The following is a 13803-nucleotide window of genomic DNA, read 5'->3' on the forward strand; positions in this document are numbered from 1 at the left end:
TTAGTGTGTGCATTGAAAAGGCCCCCTCTTTCATACTGGGATCTGTGTCTGCCTGGGAGTGGAGGCCCTCATTGGTACAGGGGCAACCCCAAGAAGGCCCTGGAGCCCCATGGCAGGCTGGGGCTAGGGCTGAGCTGGGGACAGACAGGCTGCCCATGCCTTCCTTCTGGTAAATGCTTTCCATTCCTGGTTTCTTGGTGTTCTGGGCTCTCCCCACCCCCTTTCCAGTACACGACTCTGTAACTGCCCCATTTCTCCTCCTTCCCCTCCAAGACCATGAGATGTATATGGGCGGCAAGAGTGGGCCTCCTTGGGCCTGTATCCCCAACACCTGGCACAAGGTTGGCACATCCTAGCCTTGGGTGGGTGACGTCAGATGAATAAGTGCTCAGACCTTCCCACCCCCCTGAGTTAGGCAACAGCTAAACTCTACTTGCTTGGGCAGGGCGGGTCAAGTTCACATCTCAGAAATGCAGCTCCCGGCAGGAGAGAATGGGAGAAAAGGCTCCCACAGTACCCAGTGTACCTCTTCTTCTCCATGGGCACCAGGACGAGTAAGTGACACAGCAGTGCTGGCCACAGTGCTGGACGCTCAGAGAGCAGTGGGACTCAGGGGCAGGGCACTGCTCACGAGTCCCCCCAACTGTGGTTGACCAAGGCCAGCAGCAGTGACCTCCAGGAAAGCCAGCAGCAATGAGCTAGGCTGAATGAATGCATTCTGGGCACTGGCATCAGCTTCCACCCAGAGTGGGCAACCCGACCATGTGCCCTGGGAGAGGATCCCACCTCAAAGGCCAATCTATCCCACAAACTGAAATTTTACTCCTAGTGGGGCACCCGAGTGGCTCAATCAGTTAAGTGTCTGACTTCGGCTCAGGTGGTGATCTCACAATTCGTGGTTTCGAGCCCGGAGTCGGGCTCTGTGCTGACAGCTCAGAGCCTGGAGCTTGGGAGGCTGCTTCAGATTCTGTGTCTCCCTCTCTCTCTGCCTCTCCCCTGTGAGCGCATGCTCTCCCTCTCAAAAAAAAAAAATTAAAAAAATTTTTTATTCCTACTGATTAATTCCTTTGGGTTGACTATTGTTCTGTTCCCATCTTTGCCAGCAGGGATAACCCACTGTAGCCCTAAGACCTGCAACAAGATGTTACTTCCTCTCCAAGGACAATCATGGCATAGAGGAAGGCTCAGGATGGAGAGTCAGATCTCACATACCAGCTGAATGATCTTGGGGAGCTCCTACATTCTGGGATCTGTTTTTCTGCTCCACAAAATGGGGAGGCTATCACTCACCTTACAAGGTGTTGGGGGTACTGGATATGATAACATCTGCCCAGCACCCAGTAGAGTACCTGGGATGAAATGTGGCTTTACTTCTGGTATCAGCACGAGGGTGAAAAGGGCAAATCATTGTCCGGAGCTCACGACGTACCAGGGACTGTTCTATGTGCTTTACGTACACCCACTCACCTAATCCTCAAGCCCACCCCATGGGATGCTGTTGTATCCCCATTTTATTTATTTATTTATTTATTTATTTATTTATTTATTTATCGAGACAGAGTGAGAGTGGGGGAGGGGCAGAGACAGAAGGAGACAGAAACCGAAGCAAGCTCTAGGCTATTAGCACAGGGCCCGACGTGGGGCTCTCACGAGCTGTGAGATCATGACCTAAGCCGAAGTCGGAGGCTTAACAGACTGAGCCATCCAGGGGTCCCTGGATCCCCACTTTAGAGATGGGGACACCAAGGCTCACAGAGTTAAACAGCCAGACCAAAGACATAAAGGGTATAAGTGGCATAGGCAGGATTTGAACCCTGGCCCCACCCCATCCTGCCCAAATCCTGGGGGTGTAGGATGTGCAATGCTCAAGAGGATGGTGGCCCAGTGGGACAGGAGAACCAGAAAGACCACCTCTCAACCCTGCAGGACTTTCCCACCAGGAAGCCCTTCCCTATGCCTGTTTTGCATATGCCCTCCCCCAGTGCAGACCCGCCTCCTTTCTGCACATCAAGATGCCTTTCACTCCCGGGGCCCCTCCTGCCCTGGGCTGACCGCACAGCCTCTCTCCAAAGCCCAGAGCCAGGCAGCTCCTCTTCTGCGAGGGGCCAGCGTTCAGCAAAGATCAAAGAGCAGGCTGGCTTATCAGACACGCTCCTCATTAAACTTTTACAGGCCAGATTCCATTATAAATGAGCTGTCTGTCCCACACCGCAGAGCCCGTTCCTGGAGCCGGGAATCTGAAGCTCTCAGAGCCGGGAGAGTCTTTAGCAGAAAGGTCCATGCAGAGAGGGGGCCTCTAGGGTCAAACTGCCCGGGTTCCAGTCCTAGCTTTGCTACTTACTAGGAGGATGTCACTAGAGACAGTGGTCAACCTCACTGTGCCTCAGTTTCTCCACTTAGCAAGCAAATGTGACAATGTTGCTTTCCTTGTAGGGAGCAGGTGACAGTTAAATCCAGAGGGCTGGACCCTGCACCTCAGTCAGCCTGCCCCCAGCGACCTGCTGCCCAGAGGGGTCTCTAAGGGTCACGCACATCACCTTGAGCCAAGGCTCCACACTTATTAGCCACTCGGCCCTCAGAGAGCCATGACGGGAGGCCAGTTCCACAGTTCTCTGGGCTCTGCATCTACCTGCCATCCCATTGCTCTGAGAAGGAAGTGGTCGGTTACAGCGGGTTTTAAGGAGCGCTCCCTAGAGATAAAAGGACAACTTGGACCCCAGTGAGGAGGAGGACGAGGCCTCTGGTGGGCAACTGTGGACCCACCCAGCATCTCAGCCCGGAAGCCAGGCAGATATGCCCTCCCAAAGTCTCTTCCTTGCTTCCACGAATCTCTGAAAAGAAGTGCGCACATTTGCTGAGGGAAGAGAATGTTCTTTGCGAAACACAAAGCCAGTCCTCTGTGAACCGTGAACCTGGTGAACCGTGAACCAACCAGAAAATATTACTGCCTCGAGGCGGGCTGAGGACAGGGCTGTCAGGGGCCCCAAACAAAGCAGGTTGCATGTTTATTAATCTCACGATGAGCTGGTGCAGTCTTTATGGAACACTGACCTTGGAAAAAGCCATCTTCAAATCCCTCCAGAATAGAAAGTTCAGGAGCTCGGCCAGCAACAGCAAAGCAACTACGTTGTGAAGTACACCAACAGAGGGGCTTAAACATCCCCATTAATATGCAGGCACCAGGACGAGGTGGGTTCAGACATCCTTAACAGCTCTCTCAGGGGGTCTCTGGATAATTTGCACGTGTGACAAAGTGTGCAGATGATGGTGGAAGGCACAGGCCCTCGCACCCACCAGCTGGCGTTTCCTCTTTTCTCAAACTACCTGGGCCCTCATGCTGACTTCACATGAATTGATAGCTAAAGCCCCAGAGCCATCTGTCCCTAGCAAGACTGCCCCCCTCCTCTCTCCTTGTCTATACGGGTGGCCTTGGGCCGTGACCGCTGGAACCCTGATCACCAACTACAGCTCAGGATCAAGTGGCCCTGATGGCAGTGACTAGTGGTGGTCAGCTCTAGAACCTAGGCCGGTGCTGCAGGTTCAGCCATCACCACGGATGTCAGAGGTCAGGTATGGAATCAGGCACGAGGACAGAGAAAGGGACCGTCCTTCTCATGGTTGGGAAGATGTAGCTGCCCTCGTTCCAGAAGCTCACCCCCTTCTGCAAGCCGAGAATGTGCACAGATTTAGGTCAACTTATGGGGACTGCATCTGTGAATGGGTGATAAAAAGGAACCGGGGGATTTTTAACACCTCGTACTTTGGACCTGTTATCACTGAGAGGGAAAGGCCTACAGCCTGCTGATTCTAGGACTCTCGAAAGCCAACACACAGCCCCGGGCCTGTTTTCTTGGGTATAAAATAAGCAGAGTGGCTCGCGGCGGTCCCCAAGTGCTGGCCTGTGGGTGTCTGTAAACAGATTCCCGGTCCCCATTTTAGCCCAAAAGAACCAGAACTTCTAGGCTTGGGCCTAAGAATGTGCATCTTTAAGACAGACCCGAGTTCAGATTCGCAGCCAGGTTTGAGAACTGCAGGACGAGATGGTCTCTGTGTACCCTCCTGGGCTGGAAGCAGCTGGAGTTGGTCCTCTCTGACACCCCATGGCTGGGCGGGGATGAGAAGGACCCCATAAGCCACACGGGGAGTGGAAGGTTGACCCCTTCCATGACAGGGCACGGGTTGATCCTGGCCCACTGATTCCCACACTCCTGCTTGCGTGACTGCTTACACGGAGCAAATGGGGAGCTCCAGCTGGGGGCCCTGCATGCCATGCCTCAGCCTCTGTCCCCACTACGCCTAGCAAGCCTGTTTCCAAGGGCAAGGGCCAGGAGGGGATCCAAAGAGCCCCCCCCCCCCCCCCCTCCGTTTCCCACCAGCAGTCACAAGGCTATGGAAAGTCTACAGGCAATGTTTGCCCCCACTGATTGGCCGGCCTTTTCTTCTTGCTCTCGAGAATGGACTCTCAGGCACTCAGGATCATATTCCCAAGGGGAAGTCAGGGGGAGGTCACAAGAGAACCCCACCTGACCAGCAGAAACAAACCCCCTGCCCATTTATCTCCGCACCACTTGTGGTTTATACAGACAAGAAATGTTGCCCCAAGGGGCACCTGGGTGGCTCAGTCTGTTAAGCTTTCAACTTAGGCTCAAGTCATGATCTCACAGTTTGTGAGTTCAAGCCCTGCTTTGGGCTCTGTGCTGACAGCTCAGAGCCTGGGGCCTGCTTCAGATGCTGTGTCTCCCTCTCTCTTTGCCCCTCTCCCACTCATGCTCTGCCTCTCTCTGTCTCAAGAGTAAATAAACATAAAAATAAGAAAAGAAAAGAAATGCTGCCCACAGAGTCCACCGACAGTGCCAGGTACTCTTCTAGAACCACTTGAGCATTAGGGAGCTGTGCAAGTCCTGCAGTGGGTTTGCACCTCCAGGGGACAGGGAACGTTGGCTGTGTCAGGGTAGGGGGCAGGCATTGAGGAGGAGGCCGTCCAGCTGGGCTGTGCGGACTGGGTTTCCACACACTGAACCCTATACCCCACTCTCCCCTCTGTAGCCGCCTGTTGGGAGTGGAGGACAGTCAGCCTGGACCCTGCTCCTCATCTGCCTGGGACACGATGACAGGCTCTGGCAGGTCCCTTTGCCGGGTTCCCCTACTTCTCCTCTCCATCCCCTAGCTGCTCCTACGGGCACCCTGGAAATAAATCTGACCCTTCCCTCTTGCTCCTGGTTGCCAAGGGGATAAAGTCCAAAGTCTTTCAACTGGGAGAAAAAAAGGCCCCATGCCTCCCCATCCCCAGTGGTACTTCTTCAGTCCTATTTTCCACCTTCTTATGTCACGGCCACCAGACAGAATCCTCTTTGGAGGTCATGTCATGGCCTACCTCCACCACAAGGTCCCTTGGCCTGCAATGACACCCTCCGCCCTCCAATAAGCAAACGGACATAGCAACTGTGAGAATATTCACCGTTAACATCCACTGAATGCCTGTTTTACTTATATGACCCCATTTCATTCTCAAAACAACTCCTCAGATGGGGCAAGTGCTATTATTATGGCCTATTACAGAAGGAGAAACTCAGGTTAATCCATTCGGATTGGTCGGCTGAGTTCAGCGCTGGGGTTCAAGGCCAGGTGGGCTGGCAGGGTCGGTGGCAGAGCACTTCCCTAGTCTAGCGGGAGGATCTCCGGCGCACGCGCGGTGGAGCACTTTCCCCGGAGCGCATGCGCCGGAGGCGCCCAATCACCGGACTGTGGGGCCCAGGACAGCCAATGGGCAGCGGCCCCGGAGCGGAGCCGTAGGCGGAGGCCCCCACCCCGCAGACAAGAGACGACACCGCACCTCATTTGCTGCGCAACGTTTGTGTAATTAGACACATTTAGCGCCGCAGAGGCGGCGTGGGCTACCGCTGGGGCTTGATGGATCGGGCGCTCCCCCAGGCTCCAACCGCATTAATCACAGAAGCCAGAGCCACTTTTTTTCGTGTAGGCTTCGTCCTGTTTCCCACCTGAGGCACCGGTGCGGGAGAGGGAAGGGTGGACTTCCCAGGGCCCCAGGCCAGCCCTGAAGTACTGGCCAGTGTCCCCGTGTGGCCGGGTGGGGACTGACTGTCCCGAGGATTATGTGGAGCCCTTGAAAGCGCATCCTGGCAGGGCACGGGGCTTTGGGAACACAGTGCTTCTGCCCATCACTGGGGTGTTAACCAGGAGAGCCCCTCCCTAGCTGGGGAGGGGGGACGGCATGCCCACCTCGCAGGGCCGACTGGCAAGAAGTCGATGCCCCCCTCTGAAGCTCACCAGCTGCATCTCACAGGGCAGTGGGGAGGGTGAAACCGATATAGCATACCTGACTCCCTCCCTGACAGAGCCTGGCCTCCCGGAGGCCCTGCACACACGGCTGACGCCTTTTGTTATATTCTCCTGGGTGATGCCATACTGGCCACGGGGGTTTGGGGATCCAAATAACCCCAGAGACATTTAGGCCCTAATCCCTGGCATCTGTGACTGTGACCTTCTAGGGGAAAAAAGGACTTTGCAGATGTTATAGAATTAAGGATCTTGAGACAGGAAGATTATCTTGGATTACCTGGGGGGGGGGGGGGGGGCTAAAAGCCCTCACTGGCATCTTTATAAGAGAGGCAGAGAGAGAAGAGTATTATAGAAGAGGAAGAGAATGTGAGGACAGAAGCAGGGGAGAAAAGGCAATGTGACAAGAGGCAAGGGTCACCGGCTAAGGATCACGGGGAGCCTCCAGAAACGATGAAAGTCAAGAAGCTAGATTCTCCTCTGGAGTCTCCAGAAGGAACCAGCCCTACCAATACCTTGATTTACTTTAGACTTCTGGCCTCCAGAACTATCTGAGAATAAGTTAGTATCGTGTTGTGCCACTGGGTAAACTGTTATAGCAGCAACAGGAGACTAATTCACTGCCCCTCAGGTATCAAGTCTGGTGAAAGAGTCATCTGGGCCAGTGAGTGACAAGGCCATTTCCACAGGCCCACTGACCTGGCCAGACGTCCCCAGCTGCCTGCCACTAAGGCTTTCTGCTTCTACCGTGTTCTGCCCATGCCGCACCCTTCACTGGCCGGGAAGGAAGCAGGCCCAGAGAGGGGACATGACTTGTGTCCAACCCAAGGCCGGTGAATGACAAAGCCTGGAGAAGACTCAGGGACCATCTCTTAGATCTCCATCAGCCCTAGGGGGACAGCACTGAGAGCTCCCGTCAGGGCTCCCTCATTCAGTGACGGGAGGCCCATAGAAGCATCGCTTGGGGGCATGTTAAACCCAAACATGAGCCCTACCCCAGTCTCTGACTCAGCAGTCTGGCCTAGGGCCTGAGAATCCGTATTCCTAACAGAGGATGCTGATGCTGCGGGTCCAGAGGTTTGGGGAACCACTGACTGAGGGGGTGGTGCCCTAACAAAGGGCTCTATGTGCTTTCAAGAAGGAATCAGCTGGGCCTGTCCAGGAGACCAGTGCTTATCTGTGTGCGCCCAGGAGAGAGCGCAGCGTGCAGCTGAGGGCCTGGGGTCAGGAGGTTGTAATTAGATTTCTAACTCTCCCACTCCCTAAGTGGGTGACCCTGATGGTTAGTTATTTAACCTCTCTGTGCTGCCTCAGTTTCTTCTGTAAAATGGGATGGTATGAAATGCCTGTCTTACAGGGCTGTTGAGAGGATTAAGAGAGATGAGAACATGAAATATTTATAACAGAGCCTGTTTAGTAGGTCGGAATTATTATGAGAAATTGCAGTCATCAATGGTGGGGTCTTATTATAGCTCTGCTGTGGTCGCCAGGTTTGCGCGGACATGTGAGCCAAGATAGTCACCTCACGGTGCTGCAATCCTGCGTGGGCTGTGCCTCTAAGGAGCCACCGGCACCACCCATGTCTCTGACCAGCACCGGGTCCCTTGCAGGGGACACTTCCCTGCGGGTCTGCTTGGTGAGGATCTGTGTCACTGAACGAGCCCCAGTATTTCTCAAGAGCAGAAAGTCAGCAACTCCAATCCCCTCCCAAATAGGGACTCAGCTTCCTTGATTCTCCTTCGGTTCTCAGATGCTATCGACTGAGCAATTTTCGGGTGATTCACTAGCTCCAAATGTGTGCATCCCCCATAAGCTAGCCGCCAGAGCTGTAGTCTCAGCCCCTGCGGCTGGAGGGGCTGGGAGGTGGGCAGAGGGCTGCAAGGGCCCCATCACCTACCAGCTGGACCAGCAGCAGGCCCTAGTCAAGTGAGAACCGGCGACACGCGCTGCCATGAAATGAGAAACTTCCAGTATTGGAAAGACCCGGGAGACGACTCTAGGGGACTCCCAAAGTCCAAATCTGTGGTCGCTGCAACCACACAAAAATAGTGACCACAACAGAATATACCTCAGAGTAACACGACTATCCAGGCATTTATTTGGTGTAAGTAAATAGCCAAAGAAAGAAAGACACAGGGGAGAAGGGACTATTTCTTACAGGAGAATTCCAGGTGATAAATGTGGAAGGAATGATGGAAATAGAAAATCACCATTTGGCAAACACTAGTAATTAGTTTCTGTTGAGAACTGTCCATGGATGTTAAAGTTAGTGGGTGAAGATATGATGGGACACAGGATATTTACGTATTATCCAAGTATCACTGCCCAAGATACTTATTACTTACAAAGGGACCAGCTTTAAAGTAGAGAAACCCAGCAGACCTCACGTTAACTAAGTGATCTCCAGTGACGAGAAAAATTAACATCTCCCATGACGAGAAGTATTGCCATCATGTGCATGGCATGATGTACTAGGAAGGGGCACCAAACCACTTTTAAGGTATTATACCCCAAAATGCTTATTCTGGAATTTTTTTTTTAAGTTTATTTATTCATTTTTGAGAGAGACAACGCATGAGCTCGGGAGGGGCAGAGAGAGAGAGGAAGAGAGAGAATCCCAAGCAGGCTCTGCAATGTCAGCACAAAGCCTGATGCCCAGCTCGAACTCACGGAACCATGAGATCATGACCTGAGCTGAAACCAAGAGTCGGATGCTTAACCGACTGAGCCACCCAAGTGCCCCTATTCTGAACTTAATCATGAGGCAACTTTCACACAAGTGTCCCAAATCAAGGACATCTGCACATTTTGTACTGGCCTGTCCTCTTCGAGAGGGTCAAGGTCATGAAAGACAAGAGAAACTAAGCCACTATCTCAGATTGAAGGAGGTTTGACTGCTAAATGCAAAGGCTGGACCCTGAACAGGAAAAAAAAAAAAAAGAAATTAGTGGGGAAACTGAGGAAATGTGGGTAAGATTTACAAGTTAGTCAATGACACTGTATCAGTCTTTTTGGTCACGTAAGATGTGAACAGTGGAGGGGATAATGGAAATCTTTGTACTATTTTTGCAACTGTTTTCACATGTCTGAAATTATTTCAAAGTAAAAGATACGTTAAAGGAAAGAAAAGCAAAGTCCCAGATTGGCTCTGCCTTGGGGAGGCAACAATGGGTGCCCAGAAACAGGAGCCGCCTGAGGGCTGGGACCTTCTTAGTCTCCGGCCTCCTGATCAGGTACAGTGCTTGCTTTGAAGGTGGGGCGGGCTCAGCAAGAGTTCACTGACTTCACTCAGACAGGAGCTGGGAGAGGCAGGAAGTAGGGTTTGTCTTCAGTGGGTGGGTGGGTGGGTGGGTGGGGAGTGCTCTCACTCAGCAAACATTGATCAAGCACCTGTTATGTATAGGCCACTGGCAATGGGGCAATGAGAGGGAAGTTCAGAGCCTTTTGGCGGGGGGTAAGTGTGAAAACAGATGATCCTGGGGGAAGGGCCCCCACTCGGTGTGGGGGATCCCAGAGCCCCAGGAGGGCGCATTCCGGGCACGGGGATCTATGGCAGGGCTGTGTGTCCTAAGACTGTGAACAGCGACTTGGCGTGGACAGGTGAGGTGGCTGGGTCTAGAGGGCCCCGGGGCCGGTTGGCCCTTTGCAATAGGCTCCCTCCAAGACATGTGTGAGGAGCAGCAGAGATGTGGGGGTAGGGAGAAGGTTCCAGCCTCTCCTCTGAAAGCAGAATGGATGCGGCAGCACCGGGCTGAGTCTTTGAATCGCAAAGACCAAGAAAACTTGGTGGCTTCGAAGACTCAGGTGGGAATAAAGAGGGGCAGGATTAGGTTTAGCGAGACGGCACTGGGTGAGGCCCCTTCTACCGGGGATCTCAGAGCAGGGAGAGGGAACAGGCCCCAAAATGTAACATGGAGCTTGTCCTTATCATCAGGGTGACTCTATAATATTCTAAACTGAGACGTGTAAAAAAGGGTGCTATGAAGTATTATCCTACGACAACATATAACTAAGGTCCCGGTACTTATGAAGGACCTCTGGCCTGGAGGGGGTTCCCACTGTGCGGGTGCACACAGAGCCTCAAGGTACACCGGGACAGCCTGCAGCCTTGGAGGTGGTGACGTGCGAGCCAAGCGGTGCTTCCTTCTCAGGGAACCAGAGGGATCCCACCAACACATGTGTGCAGGGTCCCGGCTCATTGCCCTCCCGGGTGGCAGAGGTGACCATCAGCTCAGGACAGTGAAGATCAGGAAATCCAGAAAGACAGACGGAGGCATGACAGGTGGCTGAGGCTGCTGGGCTCCGGGGTGACAGGTGACAACATGCTGGGGTGGAGGGTGGAGGGCAGAACTTACCCGTGCACGCCGTGGACAGAGTGGGGCTCATAATGGTACCTTCCCTCCTGGTGTCTCATGTCAATCGGTAAGGGAGCATGAAACGGTGGCAAAAGGTGTTGTGGCACTGTGGAGTGGGAGAGAGAAACAGGCCTTCAAAAACTTTTCCCCTCCCTCAAACAGCAATTTTCAAAGGGCTTTAAAGCTCAATGAATTTCAGAGCAAGAGTAGCCAGGACAGGGGGCTCCGCGGTGCCCTGGCTATCACACACCCACGGAGGGGGATGAATAAATAATCAAAGTCAGCCCGAGAATCCTACATCTTTCACATAAAAGATCCCCAACCGCGCTCTTGACAAAGACAAGCAGCTAAGCGCTCTTTGAACTCGGGGAGATTAAGGCTCAGCCACAAATCAGGGCTGACAGAGCCGACGGGCTGCTGCCCATCTCGGCCTCGGCTGCGTGTGGCTCCGGCAGCCCCGGGTGACGGCATCCGGATGCTGCAGTCACCCTGGCTGGAAATGTTTACCTAGAACCATCTGTGAAGCCGGGGCCCCGCTCCCGGCTGCGGCCAGCCTCAGGAAGGCGCAATCCCACCGAGCCGCCTCCCCCGTCCTGCTGGCGGCAAAGAGTGGACACCTACGTGGGCCTGTTAATTCCCCAGCTCTTCGTATTAATTACTGACCCCAAGTGAGCTGGTGGGTGCCTCCAAGATGCAAACACCAACACGTGAACATCGCTTCCAGGGTTGTGTCTGCACTTGGCCTGCCCTCAACAAATCATCATGATAATTGTAGGATGCTCTTTGCTTACTTAAAAAAAAAAAAAAAATTCCTGGGTACCCTGGAGGCAAACATAATTATAGGCTTTAGGAAAACAAGCCTCTTTAAAAAGTAGGTAGACCGGGAAAAGGGCTAAGAAGGGGAGATTTCTCAGTCAGTTCTTAGGCTGAAGGCCATGGGCCAGTGGGAGTGTTGAGTCTGGATCGCCGAATCTATGCAAGAAACGGGGACGGGTTTGTTTTATATGCGTACGAGCCAGCTGACTGCCCAGCCCACGGTAATGAATATATATGCATAACTCTGCTAACAGTTTCTGTGCAAATGCATTCTGGTACTGTACTATAAGCACTATGAGTTCTCTTTTCGTGGTGGTCAAGCGTATGTAACATAATATTTACCCTTTGACCCATTTTTACGTGTCCAGCTCAGTGGCATTCATACATTCAAATTGCTGGACGCCCACCATCCATTTCCAGGACATTTCCATCTTCCCCAGCGGAGACCCTGTTCCCATTAAAGACTAACTCACCATTCTTCCTCCCCGCCAGCCCCTGGCAGCCATCTTCTCCTTCCCGTCTCTAGGATCTGACTACTTCACACGCCTCATAGGAGTAGAAGGAATCCTACAGCATGTGTCCTTTTCTGTCTGGCTTAGGTCACTTAGTATAATGTCCTCAAGGTTCCTCTGGAGTAGCAGGTGTCAGGATTTCCTTTTTCAGGGCTGAATGCTATTCCATCGCATGGCCGTACCCCATGTGGTTGTCATTCATTTGTTGATGGATGTTGGGTTGAACACCATGAATTCTTTTCTTTAAGATTTTCTTTTAATTTTTAAGTAATCTCTACACCCAATGTTGGGGCTCCAACTCACAACCGTGAGATCAAGAGTCGTGTGCTCTACCGCCCAAGCCAGCCAGGCACCCCACGAACACCATGGATTCCTAAAAGAAAACTTCTCTCCTGAAATTTTAACCGCAATTTTTACATAATCAAATTTATCCTCATCATCCCCCAATCCTGACACCTTTCACGGGGACTGGGAACAAAGAAAGCAAATCTTCTCACCCTGATTAAATCAATTTGCCAAACACAGACTCCACAAATCTTGGCCTCAGAGGGGACATGGCCATCAGACAGGACACCAGACGTGGGGTCCCATCCCTCTGGGTCGGGCCCTCACTTCCGGGGCTGGAGATTGCTGGAGCGACCATGCTGTTCCCTTAGGCCAGTCCATGTCCCCTGAGAGGTGAGGCTGGACCTCGGGTGTGACCCTGGTGGCAGTAACAGGATGCCAGAGCCCCTGGGAGTCAGAGATCCAGAGCACAAACCTGGGGCTCACCAGCTGCGTGATATCAAGTGAGCTTCTCTCCTTCTCTGAGTCACCATTTGTTCATCTGAGAATGGGTAACAGTAACCTCCTTTATGGTTGCTAAGAACATAAAAGGTTCCTGCAGGGGCAGTGCTTAGCCCTGTGCCTGTGCATACAGGAAACACTCCATAAATGATACTACTGCCGATGACAATTCTCACTAACATTTGGAGCCCCACAGTCCCTGATCCGCTATGAACACACTATTTTACTAGCTGTGCAGCGTCAGACAAGTTGCTCAGAACTCCCCGCAAACCTGGGGAGGGCGGAGGGGTCAGTGCCGGCCTGCTTACAGACTGGGAGATGAGACGGCCTTCCCTGAACCCCCAGGGACCCGGAACACGGAAGCCGTGTTCGCTTCCCCGGATGTTCAGGAAAGGGCCCTTTGCTTTTTGTAAGTTTCTTTATTTGAAATGTGGCCAGGCAGACCAGAGTATAGTATTGGTAATAAAATAAAAGTACTTTGCTCCTGTGTGTTTCTGAATGTTTCCCTGCATACCCAAAAGCCCCCTGAGGCAGCCAGGATAGGCTGCTATGCCCATTTCACAGATGTGGAAATGGGAGGCAAGGGGTGACTTCCGCTCAAAGTCACAAGGATAATAAACAACAGAACCCGGAAGAGAATCCAAGGCAGCTGGACAGCTGGTCGAGGGCTTTTCCCTCTGCTCAGACACAATGAATGGCCAGAGGCAGTCGCTGGGTGGGAGGGTGATCCCGGGGCTTCTCCTGGTCCCACCTTGAATACATATTATGTTTAACAAATGCTCATGCAGCACTGGGCCCTGCTCTCAGTACTTTGCAGATACCAATTCCTGGTCTTCACTGCACCCCAGGCTATATTTACCCCAGAATCTCCAGTCCTCCCACCGGCCACCCCCTCCACCCCCACCCTGCAAAACCCAGGTGTGCTCCTTTCCTCCCTCATCCTAGCACCTGCAGAAGTGGAAGGCGGTCCCCTAATGCTCTCAGAGCCCAGACCTTCCCCTCCACCTCACCATCTAGGAGTGTTCTGCTCAGGGTTA

The 13803-nt window shown here is 52.9% G+C and overlaps 1 protein-coding gene across 4 annotated transcripts in view; it reads right to left on the reverse strand.

Moving 5' to 3' along the window:
- Positions 1–13803, reverse strand: part of GLI2 (GLI family zinc finger 2) — a 257356-nt gene that overhangs the window by 52618 nt on the left and 190935 nt on the right. For 3 of the 4 annotated variants that reach the window (XM_045479495.1, XM_045479498.1, XM_045479496.1), the window contains one exon: positions 10653–10758. The exons of the other annotated variant lie outside the window; for it this stretch is intronic. In XM_045479495.1, the coding sequence (XP_045335451.1) occupies positions 10653–10758 (106 nt within the window). The remainder of the gene's footprint in view (positions 1–10652; positions 10759–13803) is intronic. 4 annotated transcript variants of the gene reach the window in all.

Source organism: Leopardus geoffroyi, chromosome C1, assembly GCF_018350155.1.
Source record: "Leopardus geoffroyi isolate Oge1 chromosome C1, O.geoffroyi_Oge1_pat1.0, whole genome shotgun sequence".
Classification (NCBI taxonomy): Eukaryota; Metazoa; Chordata; class Mammalia; order Carnivora; family Felidae; genus Leopardus; species Leopardus geoffroyi.